The sequence below is a fragment of the Simochromis diagramma genome, unplaced genomic scaffold (assembly GCF_900408965.1).
Source record: "Simochromis diagramma unplaced genomic scaffold, fSimDia1.1 OVJJ01000106.1, whole genome shotgun sequence".
In the NCBI taxonomy this organism is placed as follows: Eukaryota; Metazoa; Chordata; class Actinopteri; order Cichliformes; family Cichlidae; genus Simochromis; species Simochromis diagramma.
This window is the reverse complement of record NW_024387121.1, coordinates 821,521-845,090: the sequence shown is the minus strand read 5'-3', so window position 1 is coordinate 845,090 and position 23,570 is coordinate 821,521. Positions and strand designations below refer to the sequence as shown.

Below are 23,570 nucleotides of genomic sequence, written 5' to 3'. Positions count from 1 at the left end.
GAACTTAGACCACACATGGGAAAACCCAGGTCAGGGACCATCTCAGTCCAGCCCCCAACATCCTAAAAACAAACAAATAACCCCTCAGAAGTCAAAAGTTGTAACTTCAGGGGGGCACAAAAGGAGAAGCACATATATATTAATAAACCAGACAACACTGTGGCAATAAATAAGAGGGCAGCTTTGGAAATGGCTGTCTCACAACTGTGAAAAGATGAACCTACTGGAAGGAAAACACGAGCTGTGAAAGGACTGCTGGTTTGCAGAGAATTTTCAAAATAAGAGCACGGGGACTGTCAACAAGAGAAAATTTGATTTTGCTGTTACAGATGAATTTTTTTTTAAATTTAACTAGACTGCAAAATATCCTCCTTGGCAGACCTTCAGCTTTTTGTGCATCATGCTTCAATTCCATTGTTGAGTATATGGCGTCTCTGACCTGCTAAGGAAAAACGTTACGCGTCGCAGCTTCAGTCACAGGAACATCAGTTTGCTTGGAGGCTGTTGTAGAGTCTCAACCAAACTTAGTATATTCAACCAAAACACAGAAAATGTCCAAAGAATTGAAGTTTGAAGGAAGATGTGCTCATCAGTTCATACTTACATGGCAGTGGGCCTGAATGATGGGATCACAAGCTCTCATCAGCAGCGCCTCAATCTGAATATCCTACAGACGGAAATCACAAACTCAAAATGACTTCAGCCAGTTCAGGTTTACCTGCTTTTATCAGAGTGGGACGGCTCAAACTCACTATTTCAGTCCAAATGTCTGCGTACTGTACTGAGAAGTTAATTATCAGGTTGGTGCTTCACCTGCTGCCTGCCAGTAATTCAGTGCAAATAATACAACTTTTCAGACAACTGGAAACTGGTTTGTAAACACCTATAAAAAAGGGCCAAGTCTTTTTTTTTTTTAAATCATCCTTAATCATCTTTAACTACATACAGAAAATTTATGCAAAACTCATTTCAAGCCCTTACTTCCTTTGATTTTAATACTTTTAATGCCTCAAAGGAACCTTGGAAACATCAGTTGTCTCATGTTTGTGCCTAATGTTTTGCACGTTGCACGCTTTAAAGAAACTGCAGTGTACGGAGACAAGCTAACCTCTGACTCCAGCTCGGTCAGGTTTCCCACCACCTCCTTGCAGTCAGCAACCAGGTCGTCCAGGTGGTCCTGCAGGCACTCCAGCTCCTGCCCGGCCTCCGTTTTCTCGCTGCACCACTTTCCCAGGTCAGTCATGCAGCGCCTCTGCAGCTCAGGGTCCAGCTTCACATCCAGCGCCCTCTGGTGGAGAATCCTCTGCACCTCCACCTTGCAGTCCCGGGAGAGCTGCAAGAGGAGGAGGATGACGACATCGTCATCAAATTACCCACCAAAGTATCAGCTGCTGTTAATCACGGACACTGTAAAATGATACTCCACCCAAGATTTTCAGTGTGTTTGTCCTTCACATTTAATCCTCAAAAGCCTTTAGATTTGTACGTTTAATTCAGTATTAACAGATAAATTGTGAGTGTGATATTGACATTAAACGTTAATACTTTTGTGGCACTTGTTTTTCGCCATTTATTTCTCATTAACAAAGACGACAATGGCGGAGAGCAGCATTGCCTTTCTACTAATCAAGTCTTCCGTTATCAGCGTTGCACTGTATACAGGTCTTTGCGATATTTGAGCTCTTTAAAAAGCTATTAATGATTTTGTCACACTGTATTTCTCCAGTCTGTACTTGTAATGCAGCTGCACATTCCCAGGTTACTAAAATGCATTGATATTAATGACCGCTGGAGCACAGACACCTGCTCAAGGTGTGTGAAACTTCCCATACAGGCCAAAACATTTTTTGCAGCAGGCTGTAAACATGTTTACAACATGTTTAGTCTATGGGACCGACTCTACACTCAAGCCTCAAGTGGACATTCCAGGTACTGCAACTTCCTGGTTTTCATGGACGTTTCTTCCTGTCAAAAGGGAATTCTTCCTCCCCACCACTGCCAGATGCTACACAGAGGGTAATTTGATTAGCAAGGTTCTCTCTGTAACATCATAGGGTGTTTAACTAATTTCACACAACTTGTTACAAGCCTCAGCAGGACTGGAAAAAACACATTTTGGGTGGAGTATCACCTTAAACACAGCCAGCGTTTCCTACACTGCTTGTTTTAATCAAAGGCTTAATTTTGCTGCAGCTGAATCATCAGCATCACCAAGTTTTCCGTAAGTGGATTGTCATATTGATTCTTCACTTCAGGGTTCAGCAGCTCACTTCAGCAATTAAAAGCCAGCTCCCACATGCACTGAGAGTGGGTGGGAATTATCCAACACAATCACTTCTCCTCTACAAACCACCAGTAATCATCCAAGATGAGATTCTGTGAGCAGCATCATGAGATCAGCAGCAGTAAGAGGTACTCACCATCGAACCATGGTTTTCCGCTTCAGACTCACCACTGGGGAACTACGAGAGCATTCTGTGGTCAGAGACTTCCTGTATATATTTGGCACCTTACATTTACCTCTTCACACATGCAAGTTGTTGTCAGTTCAGGCTTAAAGCAACTTTGTGCATTTATATTAATAAATAAAGATTAAAGTCACTTCATCTGAATTCGTCACAGCTGTCTTCACCTCCTTCAAACTGCAAACATTTCCAGTATTTTTCACATTTGGCAGAAATTCATCAGACTAAACAAGGGTTTAACTTCTGTATCTGCACTTTTAGGCTGAGCCTACAGATAAGTCACAACCTTGAGAACAAAAACAGAAACAGCTGTGCAGACACAGAAAACTTAAAGCAAGGAACATTTAAATGACTTTTTATTTAAAAAGCCTAAACTGTAGAAAAATGCACTTTTTTAACTAATTTGAATTCAGAGGCCTTTCAAGCCACTGACAGTATACAAAACATTCCCCTGTAAAACGCTTATTTGGCATAAAAATGTCCAAATTAGTCCAAAAAACTGCAGTGGTCATTTGAAAACAAAATGTACACTGTACTAATTGCAATACTGTAAGCAGTCACACAATTAAGGCAACACTTCACTGAGCCACAGTGCACAGTCTCTTTATAAAATTAGTCTACTTTCCTAATGTAAATACAGAGCTCCTATGGCTGCATGAATGCCCTATAAGCCAGGTTTTTGTGCTTTACAGTTACCTCTCCTGAAACAAACTGTTCTATTAACAAATCTAAAACAGCACTTGGAGATCTCCAAGTGCTGTAATCTTCACATTTAATCATTAGATTAAATCAACGGCAGAGACTCACCCTTCGTCCCTGCTCCAGAGAGCGGTAGGCGTGGCGGTACAGGCATGAGAAAATGGCACCAGGCGGCATCAACTCGCTGGTCTCATTCCAGCCGTGAGTGTGGCAGAGTCGGGATGCATCGGACTGACATTTCTTGTACAGGATCGGATCCAACCTATGCAGCAACACAGGGTGTAACAGGCAGATTAATACTTGCAGCTGTCTCTTTGGGACTAAAGCACAGACAGAATAAAAGATAGACGAAGATCCTGGCTCTGAAACGTAAAACCAATGCAGAACTGTCTTAAACCTACTTTTAAAAAAAAGAAGAAAAAAAAAAAAACACTAGGGGGGCGGTGCTTGTGGTTGTAAAAATCCTTTCAGTCCCACAGACATCTATGAGAAAAACCACCCCGTCTAAATGCCTCCCTAAGTTCAGGTTCACTTCAGATCCTCACTTGTCAACTTTCACTTCAAAGCAGATGGCAACAGCAAAACTCTCAAGGCTTCCAATCAGCACTTTACTAACAAGTGTTTTTATACCATCTATGGTCGCAGTATTAAATGGAGGCAATCAACTAACCAAGAAAACTTTTACAGCAGCCTTGTTAAAATGCAATACAACTAAAATGATCAATGACCAAATACCAATAAACTGATATACTAAATTGAAGATGATCATCTGAACCTCATTAATGTCGAAAATAGACTTTCTTCAGCCTGTTGGCAGGACTTACTTCCAGTCTCTGGCGATGAAGTACTGCAGCTCCAGCAGTCTGTGCTCGCAGTCCTCCACCATCTTCTCAGTGTACAGATGTTCCATGAGACACGACAGGATCCTGAAGGATCAGGAAACACAAACGCATTCACATCTCAGCCACACGGCGCAGCAGCCATAAGACCTTGAACGGTCGGTTCTTCTTCAGGTTTTTTTCCACATGATCATACAGCAGGTGGGATCATTTCACTTTCGACTGTGTCAAATTTTAGGATTTCTATTTGCTGGATCCCTCTCCCTCCACGAGGACTCACATGGGGTCGCCGCTGCGGATGTGTTTGCATGCGGTCTGGATGACGGACTCACAGGCCTCGTTAAGCGCCCGATCGATGCGGTAGTCGGCCCCGGGGTCGGCTTCCTGGATCAACGTTTGCAGCTGTGGACGGAAAAAATATCATAATAAAAATCAAAAAGTGAGTGCAAGACATTACACGACATTCTGGGACATGTAGGAATATGGCTGTGGGCAGGTCAAACAGAGCTGTGTTCATGCAGGTAAATCTGTACAGTGATATCTATGTAAATGTTTCTGTAACCATACAGTGAATATTATAAATGCCATCTCACCGCCTTCTGACAGCTGGGATCGATGGCGCCCATGTCTCCTCGGCCGACCCTCATTAGGCAGTGCAGCGTTCGTCCTTTGCGGTGCAGACCGGAGCAGTGACTCTCAATCTCACTGCGACAGTGCAGCACGATCTCAGGACTCAGAGAGAAATCCTCCATCAGCATCCGCCTGTAATCCATCATCTCACCCTGACACTCGCCGCTGACCACACGACCTGAAAAAAAAAAAACACACACACACACACACACACACACACACTGTAGCTGTGGTATCTTGTTTAAGCACAAAATATTCAAACACATTTCACAAAAACTCGAGGAACCAACCTGGAAACTGACTTCTGAGGTTAAATGAAGCTAACCTTCTACCCTCACACAAACTCGACATTTTTACTTTGTCTGCCTCAGACTAGTCTTCAGCAAAATAAACAGGAGCGGGTTCGTAGTGGAGAAACAGAGCAATGACTGACATGTAATTGAGCTCTCAGTGGCCTCTGAGTGCCACACAAACAAAAAGGGACATTAATTAGTTGCTGGAGCCAAGCGCGACAGATAAAGGTCTGCTCACCTCGATGGACGGCTGACTCCAGACACAGCAGAAGGTAGGACAGGCGAGCTTCCCTCGCTCGGGGCATGCTGGTGTCCACGTTGCAGTGGTACTTCCTCAGGTCCGACTTGCAGGCTTTGGCCAGCGAGTAGCTGACCTTGTAGTCCTGAGCAATCAGCTTCTGTCTGGTGGTCAGCGCCTCGCGGCACTGATGACACACAACATACACAGACACTTATTACACAACTGAATGCTCAACGAGTCTGATTTTTAATCTGCAGGAAGGCCGTATCCATCACAATTTGTACACTTCATTGTTCTGTAACCATCATCACTATAAGACTTTTTCCCCCATCACCAGGAGACGGAAAAGGTTCATTTTAAGTATTTTGTAGAGGAAAAAAAAATCTCTATAAATAAAATGTGGACACAGTAAATGGCACTCACCCTCTCAGACATGGAATCCTCAAATTTGTGATTGAAGAGGCATTTGTAAACTCTTCCTTCCCCAGCCAGAGTCTGAAAAGAAAAAAAAAAAGGAAAAAGTTCATCAACTTTCAAATTTAGTCATTTTAAGGTGCTTTATTAATGTTAGGTAACAACTACAACTTCTCTTTATCCCATGTGACACAGAAGGCAGCAACTAACTAACCAACTATAGGCTTTATCAAAAAACAGAAAGACTGAAGCTTAATCTTAAAAAGTAGAGCAGCTGAATCCAAACTGGGAGCTGGGTTCGGAGCACAGGGGCCTGAAAGCTGAAGGCTCTACCTCACATTCTAATTTTAAATGTCCCAGGAACCACAAACGAGCCTGCAGTCTGAGATAACTATGACGTCTTTAACGTGAACTTTCAATTCAGTTCAGGAGTCAGTGAAAAGAAACCAACGTGGGAAAACCGCAGTCTTTCTTTATAGTTTATCACTTTGGATCCACTGAAGAACTTTTTTTTGAACGAGTAACAAATGAATAATGTCTTCCATTATAATGTTTAATAATGTAGTTGGGTAGTTGATACTGTCAGGTACTGTCAGTTCACTTTAATTTGAATGTTCACAAAGTAATTTCTCCCTCACAGTTTAAAGGTTTGTCTTCTAACTTTCAAAGTAAATAAAAACATCTGGATTTTTCTGATCGTTAACCTCTCGTGCTAACGTCATATAGTCTCGACTAATCTGCACATTCAGAGAAACACATTTTAGCTCATCTTGAAACAAAGGGACGTTAATTTGAGAAGACCCTAGTTGGATGGTACTTCAGCTTACAAATAATACAAATTTAGCAGTTTTTTTTTTTTTTTTTTTTTTTAAATAGGATGCAGAATATTTTTTAAAATAAAGGGTAGATCGGGAGAAGAGAACGTTAGAAAGTGTTTCCAGAATGTGACATTTAAGAGTATTACTGATCAATTTAAAATAATTGAATAAAAGAATCCTCTGAGCTCTAGAATAAAGGATTCTTACGTTTTCACAGAAGCGTTCTCTGTCGTCTCTGCAGGAGAAGTAGAGGTAGCGGTCCAGGTGGAAGTCGTCGGAGGAGAGCTCGGCGACTCTCATGATGGCCTTTTTACATTCCTCCCTGATGACGTGCGCCCCCGCCTGGTCCTCGGCTTCACGAACCAAACCTTTTTCCAAACAGGCGATCACCTCGCCCTGAGAGTGGACGTCCTGTGAGGAGGGCAAAGGTACCACAGTTACTACTGCCGGTGTGGCTCAGCTCCGGTACGACAAGGATTCGTTTCCAGACAGCAGCTATTTTAACATTATTTTAATTTGGATTACTTCATTAGTACAGCAGATATCTACACTTTTTCCAGCTTTGTGCCCCAATATCATGAATTATTACAAGTGCAGCAGTTTCCTGCCTGTGAGGAACAGAAACCCACAATGCAACTTAAAGAAATGCATTGTGGGTAAATGCTCATATCAGTCAGTGGGAAAGGTGGGTGGTCAAAACAAGTTGGTGCATTTGAAACGTCTCCTTTATACTTATTCAAAGTTGATTGGAGTTGGTGTAAACTGAATTGAACAGCACCAGTTTATTTTTATTTATTCCATCTATTATGTAATGTGTCAAAGAGAACATGCACACTGGGTCATGCAGTTCTCAATGACACACACCAACCTCATCTCCTTTGTCAGTTCTACAGATAAGCCAAGAAATGATATCAACAAGCTATCTACAAGAAGCCGGGCCGCTTTGTATAGTGAGATATCACCAAATACAGAGGTCAGCTGCAGAAAATTAATTAATTAAAACACAGTTTCAGCGACCTTTTGTGCTTCTGCTCTTGGAAAACGTTTGTTCTTTGTCAGCTAAATGCTCAGGAGGCTCAGGGTTTGCTTTCCTGTCCAAATCCACATAAACACCTCATCTATAAAACAATGGGTTTACTCGCTACTGCGTGCGCTCCTTTTCCTCAGTTTTTGCTTCCTCCTTTGTCTTTTAAGCCTGTGAGATCAAGGACTAGATAAGAGTCCAGATGGGCTTCATCTTTTTATTTTCAGGAATCTAGGAGAGTGCAAACAGTCGTTTCATCTCAACCATCTAGTTTTAACAACAGGTGGAAGACAAATTTCTGATTAATTTCACAAAGTAAAGAGCTGAAGCTTGATTTTAAAGTTTAACATCAAGTTAAAGCTGAGTTAATAACACATTTTCTCATTTTGAGAATCAGTTCATAAACAATCCTGCCTCGTGTCGTTTCAGTGTGCGAGAAGTTAAAGCGCCAACATGGTCTGTCCGATTTCCACTCAGAGCCACTGTGACAAATTTCTGATAATGAAACTAAAAGCACTCCCGCCGACAGATAAATCATCCTCTCTGAGCTCTAATCGTGCCAACGTGATAATAAGTGTGTGTCTGAGGAGCTTATGGAGCTCTGCGGCAGGGAAACACGTTCAGTGGAAGATCGATTCGCTCTGCTCGCTGACAAGCTGCTACAAACTCCTCTTCTCTCATTTGAGCTCAGTCCACTTTGAGTTTTATCTGCTCTCCGACCAAAATCCAGCAGGTCAGTAAGAATATGAGCAGCACTATAAACAATCTTCGATGTACAGCTACGGCGTAGTTAGATCTCATGTCATCTTCTCTGACACATCGACACACCTCCAGAGAGGCCGCCATTTTTAAACCTCTGCTGTAAGCCTGCAACAACTGTGAGATTTCCATTTGAAACATTAATCAAGTCGTGCACCACAAATTCACCCTCCAGCATCAGAAACACATCCTGAGGCATCTGGGAGCGCTCATTCAGCACAAACTACTTCAACTGTGGTGTGTGCAGCAGTCCATTTGGTGCTGCAGTTTCTTTGGACACATCAACATAAGATTCCTGACAACCAGCTATAATTTCTCCTGCAAGATCTTGTCTAATTCAACCAAATTTATAACAGTTAGGGCTTCGATTTATATGAACCTGCGACTAGAGCTCGCGTCAATATTTTCACTTTTTTGTATTGTATTGAATGTTTTCAATAATTGTCACGATATAGGTTCACATTAGTATCCTAAGCAAGCACCTGTTGGGTACAAACTGAAAAAACAAGTTGAAATAAACATTAAAAACTAATAACATTCATTTTTAACAGCTCATACAAATGAAATGCATGATTTCCCCCCGCCCCAAAAAAACAACAACAAACATGGCAGATTATTGGTTCGTAGGTATTGACTCAAGTTAATGGGCAATATAACAATGTGCAGAACATTACTGACTACAATCTCATCTCCATCTCCTAAAAAAAATAGAAGAAAAATAAAGTAGAGAATTATCTAATCAAGCAAATGTTCTGAATACAAACCCATTATTTATACATCTAACAACATGAGTGTAAATAAGAGCCAAAAACAACGAGTCAGCGACACAGATGTTACTCCACCAATAACCAAGCAGCGCTAGTCAAACACAACAAGCTTCTTTCTCTGAAGTCAGACATCCCTTCTCCTCACCTTCTCTCCGGTGCTGATGCTGCCACATTTCAGCGTGTTGATGTCATCGCGACACTTGCCCATGAAGCCGCAGATCAGCCGGTAGTCACTGAAAACAATGGTGGTCATCTTGGTGATGTACTGGTTGCACTGGTAGTCGGTGATGTTGCCACGGTGATCTACAAGGCAGGAAACCAGGTAACCTTTCCCCAGCTCCTCCGCGGCACATTCTTTAATCTGAATGGAGAAAAGCGAAGGCGACACTTCGGTGAGAGCTGAAACATAAACCTGCCTTTAAAAGCACCTCATGTCACCTGTCCAGAACACCAAGGTCTGAACACTTCTGATTAACTCAGCTTTATTTTTATGTCCTTTTTCCTACAAAAATCTAGAAATTGTGATTTTCATTGAAAAAAAATAGAGAACTTTTAAAAATGTATTTATTTGTATCTATGCGCTTTTCTTCGTGCTACCTGGTACTGCACTCCAATCGTTTCTAGATTTGGACCTCTTACTGTAATTCATGCTAAAGATTTACATTGGTGAGGGTCGTGAACAGATTTTGCCCTTCCATAGGAAAACCACCGGGACTGAAAAGAAATATCTGTAAGCAGTTTTTCCTCAGTGCTGTGTGACAACTTTTCAATGGCAGAAAAATGTGTTTGTCCCTCTGCAGCCATTAATTAAAACTAACTAAATAAAATCCAATTAACCATTCATATTTTCCAACATGCCCATCACTTCCAGATCAGGAACCAGCTGAAATTTTATGATCTATGATTTTGACCCAAAGCACAGAGACCAACAAACACAAAACTACTGCGATGGCAATGAAAGCATTGAACACGAGCAGACGATGAAAGGAGGAAGAAAAAAAAAAAAAAAAAAATGGATTCACACATTTGCCTTCGTTTGAGTCCACCGATTGGCTGAACTCATCGAGTGACGCCTCGTTCACGAAAATCAAAACTGCCATTTTTGAAACCCGGCAACACACCGTGCTCCCCGAGTCTGACGGAAAGCCACAGACCGAGCAGCAGGGATATCGTCAACGTCCACCTATGTTGTAGCGTTCGTGTCACATACTAATTACGTCATAGGACGCTCGGCAGCGTTGCTATGACGACCACTCACATTACGTGTTACTCAATTGTAAGTGAAAACCTGCCGATCCGAGTAGGTACTAATCTGGAAAAGCGGCTTTAACCCTTTAAGACCTACCATAGAACCAAGTCCGCCAGAGCTTATCTTTATATTTTTACATGCTGTGGAGCCATTTGTGGGAGCATTTCAAGTTGCTATACATCAATACAACGGTTATAGCCCAAATTTTAAGAATATGTATGCATTAAGTCCATAGAAACTACATAAAGTGCAAAAAAGTGCAATAAAGTACAAACAATTTAAAATCGTTTTTGTTTTTTTATCATATATTTCTAGTTAGAGAAATTTAAGAGGTTTATCCCTCAAAACTGTAAATACAAAAAAGTTGCACAAAATAGTTTCCAACAACAGGAAATTTACTTTGATGGTCTTCATAGTTTTATTTTTGAGATACACCAATTTTTATACACTGCAGGAAAAACGAAAATAAATATTATAATGCAAATTTGCAAAAAAAACAGCATGTGCATCAAAATAAACTATTTCCAGCAGTGCAATATGAGTCCTCAGCATCCCAGAAACTATTCAGAAAAGCATAAAGTCAAACATACCTTTTAAAAACACCATTATAGGCTTATAATGCCGCGAAGGTTAAAAAAAAAAAACAAAACAAAAACACTACATTTTCCGCGAAAATGACGTCACTTCCGGTTTCTGGCAAGTAATGGCGGAAATGCGATAGATCGCGCTGACGTCTATTCCAACGTAGGAAGTGTTATGAACAGCTGATCGGATCGGCAAAGCGTGTTTCTGGAATATTATATTTTTGTTGCTGCAAGTGCTTTTTTATGCAGTTTTTGCAAAGCCATATGTGGAAGGAAAGCGTGACCGAGGACAAGCTGATGCCATAAGATGCAAGTACAACTCCTCCGGTTTCATATGCAAAAAAAATTATTGCGCTAGCTCACGTGGTTCCAGTTCTACAAGGATTTAAAAATAGTAACGCAAAACAGAGCGTGCCCGCTCCGACCGGTTTTAAAGGGTTAATGACTTAACTGGTCAATAAAGGTTACACTGACTAACTCCACCACCTTGTAGTATTACACATAAGTACCGACCAGCCCCGGCCCCGATTCCGCTGACATCTCTTCGACATTTTGGACATAAAAACTGGCTGCAGTTTCTTAACATTGTGCTGACAGCTCTAGTTCCTGATTTTAAAGTCTGCTCCAAAATCACAGCTGTCTTAAAACTTCTAAATTTGCCAGTTTATCTGATGTTCTTTTAATCGTTTGGAGGCTTGAATGAAGACCATCAAGTTGAGCTGCAGAGATTTGTTTTTAGCGACTGACCTCAGAGATGGTCGTCTTGCAGACCTCCACCGCTACAGACTCAAACTTTGGGTCTGTGGTCAGGTTCAGCTTATAGTTCCACAGCAGCTGGGGGAGAGAAGATACGAGGTATGACAATTACACCAATAAGGACAGAGTGGAGGAAAAAAACCCAAGAAAGAAAAACAGGACAAATAAAAAATAAAAACAACATTTTAACATGTCAATCATTTTATATTATAAAGTCTTTCTGTTATTTAATGTGACAGACATTCATTAATGAGACAAACTTCTGGATAGCGGGGGGGGAAAAAATGCAGTAGTACCGATGTTGGCTATCGGTTGTTTATATGAATCATTACAAAACTCGTGCATACTTTTAGTGGAAAATCATTGCGTCATAAAATTATAAGACATCATAGTGCATGCTAGGAGGTGGAGTGTGAGGGTAGAGAGAGAAGAAAAAAAACCCCACACACTTACATGGTTGCAATCTGTAGCGATTTCAGAGTCCTGAAAGAGGAAGAGAAAAAAAAAAAAAAGTTTAGCTTCTTCAGAAAGTTTAATTATTGGGTCTGAATATTTGAGACTAAACAGAGAGGACACCTAATTACTTAAATTTTGCAATCTATAACATCCCATAATCCACTGCAGTCTTGTGTGTTGTGGGATGGTGCGTTCAGGCATTCAGCTTCTTGCTTCAGTGCGGTCACCGAGGCATTTTCCTGCAGCTCTGCTTTGACCCGAGGTGACCCCTCCCCCGACTTCCTGCCCCCACCCTCGACCAGAGGAAAACTCACTGTGTGGGTCTGTGAAATAACAGCCCTGCAGATGACCAAAGACTTTGACCATTTACCACATGGTAGCCACAGTCAGCTAGGAATAAACTGCCAGTGTGTTTGTGTGCTCTTTTTACAACGTATTTTACACACTGGTGTGACAATGCTCTTCACAAAAACAGTGCAGTGTGAAGAGGGGGAGGGGGAGACGGTACACGATAGTACCGTTGAGTTTTAAAGAGCACTGGGAGGACTCTGTTTGTAAATGGGAACCAGACTGACGCAGAACAGCAGGACGAGAAAAACAAGCAGCATCTACAAACTGACACCAATTAAAACAAAGCTAAGTGAGAGCGATCTCCCCCCCTCTCTCTCACATCGCAGAGTTCAGTCCCCAGAGAGGGGAAAGATGGATGAGGCTACGGTGACATCACCCGCTGCTTTCTGGAGGCTCATTTCAGACGGCTGAGATGAGCATTATCGCCAGCGCAGGGTTAATGCTTGTCTCGTGAGGAGGAAAATGACTGTGAAACCGCGCTGGTTACTGCCTTGTCAGCCATGCTGTTAGCCATTTATCACAGTGTTTGCCCTTAAAATACACGTTTTAAAGAAGCCCACACATGCCACTTTTCTACTTTGTATTTTTTTGGTAAATCAGATTGGGGATACAGGGAATGATATGTGGCGATCCTAAATACCACATTACTTTGGACGTCTGACCTCTTCTTCAAGGTCAAATAAGGTCAAACTTTCGCAAAATGTCTTATAAACTATGCTTAACCCTTTTTTTTTTTTTTTTTGAATCCATCAGCGGGCCTGTTTCACAAACCCTTTTTAAACGACTGTACCTCTGTTACCCTCTCTGGTAGAGACAAAATTAAACTGGTTTTCAGAAGGAAGTGAAAACGAGCTTTTCGGGGATACTCGGCGTATCACAGTAACGCAAACCATTCACAACGTACTGCAGTCTGAACACAGGCAGAAAAATCCCCTCTGCTGAGATGTGCAGTTCACATAAAGGGTTCGAGTTAAACTGTCGTTGTATTGTCAGCATTTAGGAAATGACTGTGATATGTGACAAATCCAAATATCACATTACAGTTTGCATCCAAATATGTCAGATCTGATCTCACTTTTACATTTCATATCTGCCTTTGTTTCATGTTAAACCCAAAACGTGCTCCATCTTTAAATAAAGTATTACCAAGATCAAAGTCTCAAAGTGCTACTGTTCTCATTTTTACAGCACTAAAGTTTTTAAAGGAAAAAAGAAAACAAAATGAATATATACAAAATTAAAGTAAATATTGCCCAGAGAGTACATGATTTTCTTTAAATCTATATCCATTTTTGTTTTGGACACAACAGAACGATGTAAGAGCTTACAGTTCTTGTTGTCAGATCATAATAGTGAAAGCACACGCAAGAAATTAGCTTTACAAGCAGCTGAGTTTAATTTATCTATATGTTGTGAATGCTGCCAAACTAGAAAGGAAAGAAAATAGTTTAGTTTAATATTTCTCGTCTTTGGAGCTGCTCAGTCATCCAGGTCGTGGCAGTCTTGTGAAGTCACCCTGAAGCAGTCCAGCTGCCTTCTTTTTTTGAGCCCTTAAGACTTCAATATTTCTCCCACTTCCTGACCATCAGTGCTTTGTTGGAAAGTTGAGTGTGTCAACATACAGCAGTACAAAGCTGGGTGGAGAAACCTGGAGAGAGTTGGACAGCCTGACGCCACATCAAACACTGCTGGACTTTTGTTTTTCCACTTTTCCCCCTCCATTTCTAGCCTACAGGAAAAAAAACCTTATTTGCACACGCTCAGTCCAAAGGTGGCGTGAACAGCTAAGCATCCCATCACACTGTTGCAGAACAAAATGTGAGTCATGTGGACATCTGTGCAACTTTATCTCAGGATCTGATCGCTTCAAAAAGCCAAACTGTTCACATGCAGCTGACCTGAATCCCGATTGTTCCATGAATCCATCTCTGAGTTTGCAGACTCGCTGAACACACATTACAACTGTGATCTAACACCAGAGTAAATAAACCCTCTCACTCCTCAGACACACCCATTCACATATTTGAGATGTTCAGCTTTTTTGTTTGCCGGCTTTAAGGCTCCGCTCGCCAAATGTGAACAATCTGCTAAAGCTGCCTTCCCATTTAACAGCTGCAGCTAAATTAAACTTAATCAGCTCTCCTCCTTTTGTCTTGGGGAAGCTGGTGTGAGGCTGAGCTATAATTGGAAACGGGTGAGAGGAAAAGATAGGAGAAAAATGACATCATGTGAGAGAAAAGGAGAATCCGGAGGGGGGACAAGGCCATTTCTGACACCTTCTCAGTTATTTAGCTTAAAATATAGACAACAGGGGAGGGAAGGAAAGTAGTCTGTTTACTGGAAACAAGAAAAAATTATGTTTAACTAAAACTCAACACATTTGCATACACTCCTGAGAGAAAACAAGAATCCGCAAAAGCAGGCTGTGCGTGAAGAAAGCGCAGCAGGAGGAAGTGTTACAAACGAAACCCTTCAGTGGACATGAGCCAACCAAGAAGAAAGCAAACAGATCGAAACAGTCAGCCTGAGCAAACAAGGAACTGCATCCTGTAAGCTGTGTGTGGTGGATTTTTATTGGCCAGTTAAAGATTAACCAGTGCAAACAACCACTTTAAAGCTTTAGCTTCTTCTCTCACATTTTTAAAATGGCTATCTGCAGAGGATGTGCACTCTTTTTTTTTGTCTAGACCAAACAGGCAGTCAGAGAGTATTTGGGCCAGGAGTGTGACTGATGTGTGCGTTACCACTACCTCCAATTTCACAACACTGACACCTCATCACACAGTGAGGAGCTTAAAACAGGAAATTGCACCTATTAAAATTTCCTTTGTCATGCTTCAGCCATAACTGTTGAACAATTAGTTTTCTAAATTATATTCCAAAAGCCAGAATAACACCACAGTATTTACACAAAACTTGGTTCTTTTGCATTTATTTCGAGGACACATCTAAAACCTGCAGGACACCGACCCTCGAGGCCTGGAGTTGGCCACCCCCGGTTTACAGCCATCTATAAAACACGATGCAGACTCTAAGCAATACCATCAGGAACGCTTGCGATTGGTCACAGCTACATTTTTAAACATCACAATGATCCCAAACACACTGTCAATGGAGTATACCTGGATAAAATTGCAAAGTGGAACAGTCATGGATTGGCCTTCCCAGAGCCTGGACCTCAACAATATTAAAGCACTGTGTGGGATCATTTTGACAGAGAACAGAACAAAAGCCAGCATCCAAAAAAAAAAAAAAAAGCTTTGGATGTCCTTTAAGAAGCCTGGAGAAGTATTCATAAACACTGCTTAAAGAACAGGAAACTTTAGCCTCATGTGACTTCAAACTTTTTATCCAAATAGTCATTCTAGTGTTGACAGGAGGTGACTGCCATTATTTCATGCTAAGCACTGTTGTTGGATAAGAAATACACAAAGTATGTAAGCGAGAATGGCTTTATTGTGAATCTGGTTGCATTAAAATGTCATTCATGTGACCACAGAAAGTAGGAGAGAAGCCAACAGATGTTATTGTTGGCCACATTAGCTGCTTACACTAAACACATATCGTTCTCTCTTCCTGTCATGTTGTCTTGAGCTGAAATAAACCCACCGTAGCTGATGGGAGGGGGGCGGGGCTCAGCAAAACCATACAGCTGTAAAGGAAATCCAAAAGTAAACGACGAAACAAGAGCACAAAGTCATCCTTTTTTTTAAATTTTGATTTTAAATAAACTGCGCAGCCCCGTCGCTCCATTATATTTGTCATAAAGCATGTGGCAGAGGCGTGCTCCCTCATAAACACCAACATTCATCACGTCTATTTAAATATGACATCCTAATGCAGACAACAGTAGGAAACCGCAAAGCTTCTGATAACAAGCAGAGTGCTCGCTGCCTACACATGCACGCGTGCGTTCATAAAGATATTATCACTGTTGGTGTGAACGCAACAGTAGGAAATATCATTTTTAGACAAATGTCAATGCTGAACCTGAAAGTAGCGTCGCAGAAACACCGGATGATGTTTCTTAGCAACCTTTTTCCTCCTTCTTGGCTGAGGAACAAAATATCCACACAAAGTAAAACCTGCCCGCTTTGTTTGGGATAATCAAAGATCACATTAAAGTCGCTGCACAGAGGCGGTAATTCAGTTTCAGAGATGCTGAGGTATCGCTGCTTTATTTATCCGACGGGTCCAATTACAGACCAGCTCCAAGAACATCGGTGAACTTTATTCCATTAGTCTGCTTTTTATTTGTGTTGCATTATAAAACCCTGCAAGTAAATGGATATCTAAATCAGATAAAGCTAGTGGTACTGTTAGGCCAATTATTGGGGCCAATATTCAGCATTTTTCTACTTATTGATATTAAATCGACATTTTCATCTTCGGCTGCATATCCAGGTCCATGCAGACACACCCACAGCTACCTCAGCCATTTATCTCCAGCTATTCTAGGTGGAGGACAAGGTGTTCCCAAACCAGGCAAGAGATGTAATCTAACCAGCATGCCCTGGATCCACCCTGGAGCCTCCTCTCAGTAGAATATGCCAGAAACACACCTGGGAGATACCCGAGTCAGACCCCAGCTTTAATATGGAGGAGCACTGGCTCTAACTTTGATGTCAAGCTGACGACGTTGTTTTATCTGCCAGTTGAGTACCTTCTCAGTATTTATAACGTAGTGTTCACACAAAGTAAATACCTGCACGCTTTGTTTAGGATAATCAAAGATCAGATTAAAGTAGCTGCACAGAGGCAGTAATTCAGTTTCAGAGATGCTGAGGTATCACTGCTTTATTTACTTGTGTTGTGCCACCACAGCCAGGTTAAAGACGCAAGTGTTTTACCGTTGTTTAAATGATATGTCAGTATGGAAGATGAATGGTTCAAAGATTATTAAAGGGGGAAATATTGTTACAGTTCTATAAATTAGATTTTATGGAAAGAAACAAAAACTTCTCTCTGATGTGAGGATAGGAAAGTGGACAGCTCCGTAGTACAGTGTTTGCATCACTGCTAATAAAATCTAATCCTGACAATAATTTTAGTTTTTTAATTAATAAATTCAAAAATGCACTGATTGGATTCTGTGGAGCTTCTGATCTTTGCCAACTCATCAAACACAGCACTCCAGTTGTAAACACAGCTCCTGCAGCCTTAATGTGCCAATTAGTAATTATGGAGCTGGGCGGAGGAACAAGACGAGGCTCAGCGGACAGGCCGGAGCAGAGCCTTCGCTCTCTGGGGCCTCCGCCCTCTGGACTCCCTCTGCACCACGTACACAAAACCACAACCACCAGCAGCAGCCCTGACAGTGGGCAGGACGGAGACACAAAAATGCACCGAGTCTAAAAGCAGCTCTCAATCTCACTCTCACACCTGCAGAGTGCCAGCTGGGCCTTATACACATGATGTGGGCAGGCTACAGGGCATGCAGAGTGGGCGTAGAGAGGCAAGATATCAGAACCCCCCTCCACCGCTGTCACCGCCCCCAAAAAAGCTCGTTCTGACTGCGTTCATCTCATAGTGTGAAAACAGCAGAACTGAGACTCACTGAGGGTTCGGGAGGCCGACTTCCCCTCCTGTCATTTGCTTTGTCCGCTCAGCGGAGTGAGAACGGGACAAAAATATCCCTGCAAGAAATGACTGGGAAACCCAAAGTCTATCACAATATCCCAGCTGACCAAAGAGGGTCATATTTACAGCACAAACTGTGCTGAACCAAAACTGATTTGTTTGCGGTTTTTAAAGAGATTAAATTTGTTTTTCAGCCCTGAAAATCTCATGTAGATACCTCCTGTCCTTATGAAGCTATGAGTGTTCAAACATGATAGAAACAAATAAACGGCACCAAATACTGTGAAGGTAAAATTTTGCATTTTGCTTCTGATTCCAAGGGGGACGGGTAGCACTCACTGATTTTTCATGATAGTACTGTGTTAATGCCCCAAAGCCTGCAGTATTTTATGTCTTAATTCTTACTTTTTTAATCTCTGAAACTTAGGTCAATCACTTAATGATTTTCTCCCTTTTCCCTGTTAAACTGCAAAAATACTGCAGTATTTATTACTTATTATACTGCATGTAAGGCCCAACAAGCTTCATATTTTACAGTGAATCAAACATCTTGTACAGCAACAGTGGGGAAATTTAGGCCTAAAAATAACATTTTCTACACAAGTAAACCTCCATAAACTGTCTTAGCCCACAGATTGAGTTCTGAGCATTAATTTGACAAAAACAACCCCCACCCACTCCAAAACAGAAGAAGTGAAGAACCAATCAGCTGGTCCAGATGCACAAAGAAATTATTCCAAGCAAAGATGGGTATTAACATTCACAGGAAGTCAGAGCAAACAAAACAAAAGACTTCAGCTGAGATCAAACAAGCGTCAAATCCTCTGACTGTGCGAGTTTGTCTTTTTCCACCTGCTACAAACACAAACTGTTTCATCTATCACATTAATTTAAGTCATGACCTTAAACACTGTTCTCAGTGACATTAAAAAGGAATGGAAAGGTCTTGATGCAAATTAAATAAAATCCTCCGGAAATCGCTGCAGATGGCGCCGAGACAGAAAATATCATCAACCTGCCGCCATTTAGAACAGCGAGGGCTCGTTTTCATTCCTTCCTCACTTCTCGTGTCGTTCTCATCTCTTCTCTTCTCACTTATTTTTTTTTAAACACGTTTTAAAATTTCTGGTATTTCTTAACATACTTTTAAATTTCTGTCTGAAAACGTTAAGAAAGTGCTATCCATAACTTTTATTATTTCGAAACTAGGAGCAATCTGACATTTTGTTCTGTCAGAAAAGAGTCAAAAGCCAAAAGATAAACAGGAGTAAAAGGTTCAACTCGGAATTTTTCACATTTTTTTCTTGAAAAATGACCACAAACAATTACTAACCTGGTGATGGGGTAATTCGTGCCCAGGGTCTAAAACCCCAAAAGAGATTATTTGCAGTGAAAAGCAGCCCTTTAGAGAAGCTAGAACTGGAACATTTTTACATGTAAATGGCCTTAACAGTAGATGAACATGAGTAACAAGAAGACAACAATACCGCAGCCTTCTGGGTGAATGCAGGCCATCTGTACTGACACTCAATATTAAAACGCCTTCATAAATTCATTTTTTACCATCTCCCAAATCCTGTCCACTTAAAAATCTACCTATAAGCAGCTCACTGCCCTACATTTTTCATAAGCAGGCTACAAACAAAGGATTTCAGGATGACTTTTACCAGCCGAGAGGGCGCAGTCTTGTGATTGTGAGTAAGCAGATAATGGGCACAGCGAGAGGACCCGTCTTAGCTGCTCTAAGCTGCTGTTGTGGCGTACAGAGAGAGGCCTCTGTCTGCTGCAGATCTGCTGAAGACAAACAGCTAATGGGCTTAACTGAGAGAGCGAGCAGCCAGAAGCTGCCACACCAACAGGTCTCTCACAAGGAGCTGTCGAATGAGCTTAAACAAAGCAGCTGAAGTACACATTCCTTAAAACAACTCTCTCTGGAACACATCTGGATGAAGATGAATAAAAGCGACCATGAACGTGACTCGGTGCTAACAGTCTCCCAAATCAATCTGAAGCCACCACGAGTTCAACTACATCAACCTGATTACGTTTAAACCATCTGCTGCACCGGTGGCAGCAAAGCTAAAGATCTCATTTATTAAAGATATTTTTAATGTGCATGCATATAATTTTTATGATAACCAGTAAGATTTCTAAAAATAATGAACATTTAAGAGGCAATTTTAGAGGTTTTATAAGTTTTATAAATGATTCAGACTCATTAGAGACTGTAAAACGTTCAATATAATATATAATCACATTTTGATTGTTTGCTTTACGAAAAATGTGTCAAATGTGCCCAAAAATTACAGACCCAACTGTAAATAACTTCATTATTACAGAAGTTGAGTATTAGGGAAAGTTTAATTAGGATGTCGCTTCAGCTGCACTAAAATAAAGAAGGACGAACAGACTGAACAGGGCAGCACCTACATTTTCAAACTGACCACACAGCTCCAACACATTTCATGTTTGTCGAGCCGTCCGACCTCTGCCTCCAATTGCATCAGACCTACGGCCACTCTCCTTCATCCACGGTTCAGCCTTCTCCACGTCTTACTTCCTCCGGCCTGAAATCTCCCCCTGACTGAATATTTAACCGAGCCAACATTTATTTATATCTGACATCAACATGATCCCAGCTCAAAAAGCTCGACTGAGCATCACGACAACAGACCAGTCGATTCAAATCAATTCTATGTTGTTGTTATTTTTATACTTTTTTATTATCTAATTATTTGGGGGAGGGATTTGTGACAGCAATGATAAAAAAGTGATATTTGTGAGGTAAATGTTTCTGCATTAATGTCCTTCAGAAATCAAAATGTGGGTGGTAACATAAAGAAATAGCGATGCTTGGACTGTGGTCTTTGCTTGGCATTATCCAAAAGACAAACACACACAAACACGCTTTTCAGTATTAGATGCTGAATGTGCTCATGTACTTTGACCTGGAGTTGTGTTTTACATCTAAATTTCCACATGTTCATGTAGCTTTTCCATTTTTTCAGGCTGGTACTTTTCCAGCACGACTATAAAAATGTGCTCATGCACTGATCGATGCATGAGGATACAAGGAAAGGAAACAAGGACAGTGAGAGGCTCTCACACTGAGCTGAAAAGAGACCTGAGAGCTGTGCTATTTACCATTCTACTAATAAAAATAAATGCGTATTCTCAGATGCTTCATTTTTTACAGTGGCGTACACAGTCAGGCTCCGTGCAGAGGAACAAATATCTTTGTGAAAGCAAAGCTCTGGATTTACTGATTATCTTCCTACTCTTTACGGCCACGAGCTGTGGGTAAAGACTAAAAGGATGAGACAGAGGACACAAGCAGCTGAAATGAGTTTCCTCTGAAGGGTGTCTGGTACTCAGTATGACAAGGTAGACAAAGGCAAGATATCCATATTTTTAACTGGACTTGAAAAGAATGTATTGGTAGATCTCCAGTTAAGTTAATTTCATAGGTGAATAGGTTCGCAAATTAGGGCCTCGTGCTTTCCAGCTGCAGCACGTCCACTGTAATGAATAGTTCTTATGCCCCTTTTGTAAAATGCTTTAAATTATGTACAATCAGAGCCAACAACTGCCTGGAAAGTGAAAATGCATTATAAAGTTAAAAAGCTCATTACTTTTTTCTACATATTGTTTTATAAAGGCATACAGCTTCCTGAGAATGAAAGAGGGATTTATTTGCAGGACATAAACAGCCGTGGTAAGATGCCCACATTTTCTCAAAGACCAAAGATGAGGAGATTTATTATTTATCCTAATTTTACTAAAACTATCATCCTACCGTCTATCCATAATGTCAATGTGTTGCTCTGATTAGACATCAATGCAGCTAGTCAAACCAGGTACCTTCCCTGTTTAACCAGGCCAGTCATTAAAGTCATCAGATGTACATAACTCCAGCCACTGTGATAATCTAAAAGAAAACCTTTCTTACAGAGTTTTATTAACCGTTTTGTTATCTTCATATTGATACACATATATAAAAATACATATACTTTTATTTCTATTAGAACTAAAGATAACATCACAATTTAATATCTCACTGTACTGTAAAGCATTTTTGGGTTCCTTTTCAGCACAAGCTTCCTCTGCTACTGCAAGAGTACGAAGGTTAGATTTAAATGACTTTTACTGTAAAAAAAACAACAACAAAAAAACAAAAAACGTTTATTCTTAGATTGGTGCACATCTAAGAACATCCCAACATAAAACGCTGCCTCTTGTGGTCAAAGCTGAAATCACATTTCCAGGGGGTAATTACAAAAGGTACCTTTAACAGCGCCAAGTCAACACTCACAACCCCCAAAACCACAGAGAATAACGGGGTTGCACAGAGAGGCCACCAACAGCCTTCCCCAGGGGGGAAACCATCAGACAAAATAAGTCCTAACACTTCAGTCTGTCTCACATCAATCTTTAACACATAACAACCGCACACTAGGTGGACAACACCCCTATCAATCACCACCGGGGTCTGAAATTAAAAGTCAAAAAGCTTAAAATCACCCAGCAGCAGGTTTGGTAACGTTATCTGGGTTAGCATCTCGCCAAGGCTACCAGAGCTAGCGACAACTGCTGCCGAACAGTTAACAGCTTTAATGTAAAGTCACTCGGTTTAAAAAGTTACTCGGTTACCTATCTGTCCACGCCAGAGTGCCGCTGGGTTTCTGCGGACTGTTATACCAGCAAAGGAGCATTTTTCTTTGATAATTTGACATTTAACCGCTAGCTAATCCGAAACATACGTGGTGTTTTAACTACTCCGTAGAGCACCAACAATCCACCAGTTTTAGCCCAATATTAAATCCCTATAGGTACTCTGATCCAAGTTTATAGTTAATCTGAGTCGGTAATATATTCAGATAAATTCGGCCTGTTAATAGTCCAACTTTTATTTAAATGGTAACCAGTTTCTCTTTTTCTTATCCACGTCTCACTTTTCCAATTTGAAGCATTCAGTTGAGACACAGTTCCTTGCATTCCTGGCACTGTAGCGCGCCGAATTGAAAACTAAACTTCAATGACTATGAAAATGTTTTGAGTCCTCTCATGCACTGGGTGTTACATTAAAAACGATACAAAAAATCATAAATTGCTGTAATTTTGCCTGGCGTTTGGCGTGACGTTGTCTGGTTGCTAGCAGCTAGCTTTAGCTCGTTCTGCAGGCACACCCTGCCTCTTTCTCCGGGATTAAAGCTACCATTCCCGCGAATATACCTCTTTCCTGTCCTGGAGACACTCCAACACCGCCAGGTTATTGTTCCAGGAGTGTTTGGGGCAAAGCCGGGTCAGGTCGTCTCTGCACACCGCCTCCTCAGCCAACTTCCAGCCGGTAGAGCGCCTCCGAGACAGCGAGGCCCCGGCGCCTTGGTTCCTCTCATCGACTCCAGGGTTCCCCGCCGCGGGCACCGGACCTCCAACTGGGTTCTGCATTTTATCGACACCGGCAATAAGCTTGGAAATAGCTTTGTTTTGAGCTTGAATCGGATGTACAAACAAAAAGATGCACATCAAGAGCAGGAGCAGAGGAACACGTATGCAGTCCGCCATCTTCACAGAGCCAGTCAGCCTGCTGCTGCTTTCAGGAGCTGTCGGAAATATGGGCACTGAGGATAAAGTTCCAGACAGAT

At 41.4% G+C, this 23,570-nt stretch overlaps 1 protein-coding gene across 5 annotated transcripts in view; it reads right to left on the bottom strand.

Moving 5' to 3' along the window:
- The window catches only part of LOC120743306 (Golgi apparatus protein 1-like), a 34,490-nt gene extending 10,950 nt beyond the window's left edge, over nucleotides 1-23,540 (bottom strand). For 3 of the 5 annotated variants that reach the window (XM_040046903.1, XM_040046900.1, XM_040046901.1), the window contains exons 1-14: nucleotides 23,158-23,540; nucleotides 11,992-12,021; nucleotides 11,530-11,616; nucleotides 9,095-9,310; nucleotides 6,607-6,810; nucleotides 5,591-5,662; nucleotides 5,165-5,351; nucleotides 4,597-4,811; nucleotides 4,284-4,405; nucleotides 3,989-4,090; nucleotides 3,273-3,426; nucleotides 2,421-2,462; nucleotides 1,109-1,333; nucleotides 605-667 (exon numbers count right to left, since the gene is read on the bottom strand). In XM_040046903.1, coding sequence (XP_039902837.1) covers nucleotides 605-667; nucleotides 1,109-1,333; nucleotides 2,421-2,462; nucleotides 3,273-3,426; nucleotides 3,989-4,090; nucleotides 4,284-4,405; nucleotides 4,597-4,811; nucleotides 5,165-5,351; nucleotides 5,591-5,662; nucleotides 6,607-6,810; nucleotides 9,095-9,310; nucleotides 11,530-11,616; nucleotides 11,992-12,021; nucleotides 23,158-23,490 — 2,052 coding nt within the window. In that variant the 5' untranslated portion in view covers nucleotides 23,491-23,540. The remainder of the gene's footprint in view (nucleotides 1-604; nucleotides 668-1,108; nucleotides 1,334-2,420; nucleotides 2,463-3,272; nucleotides 3,427-3,988; nucleotides 4,091-4,283; nucleotides 4,406-4,596; nucleotides 4,812-5,164; nucleotides 5,352-5,590; nucleotides 5,663-6,606; nucleotides 6,811-9,094; nucleotides 9,311-11,529; nucleotides 11,617-11,991; nucleotides 12,022-23,157) is intronic. The other 2 variants (XM_040046904.1, XM_040046902.1) reach the window with 2 other exon arrangements.
- Nucleotides 23,541-23,570: the final 30 nt, after the last annotated feature.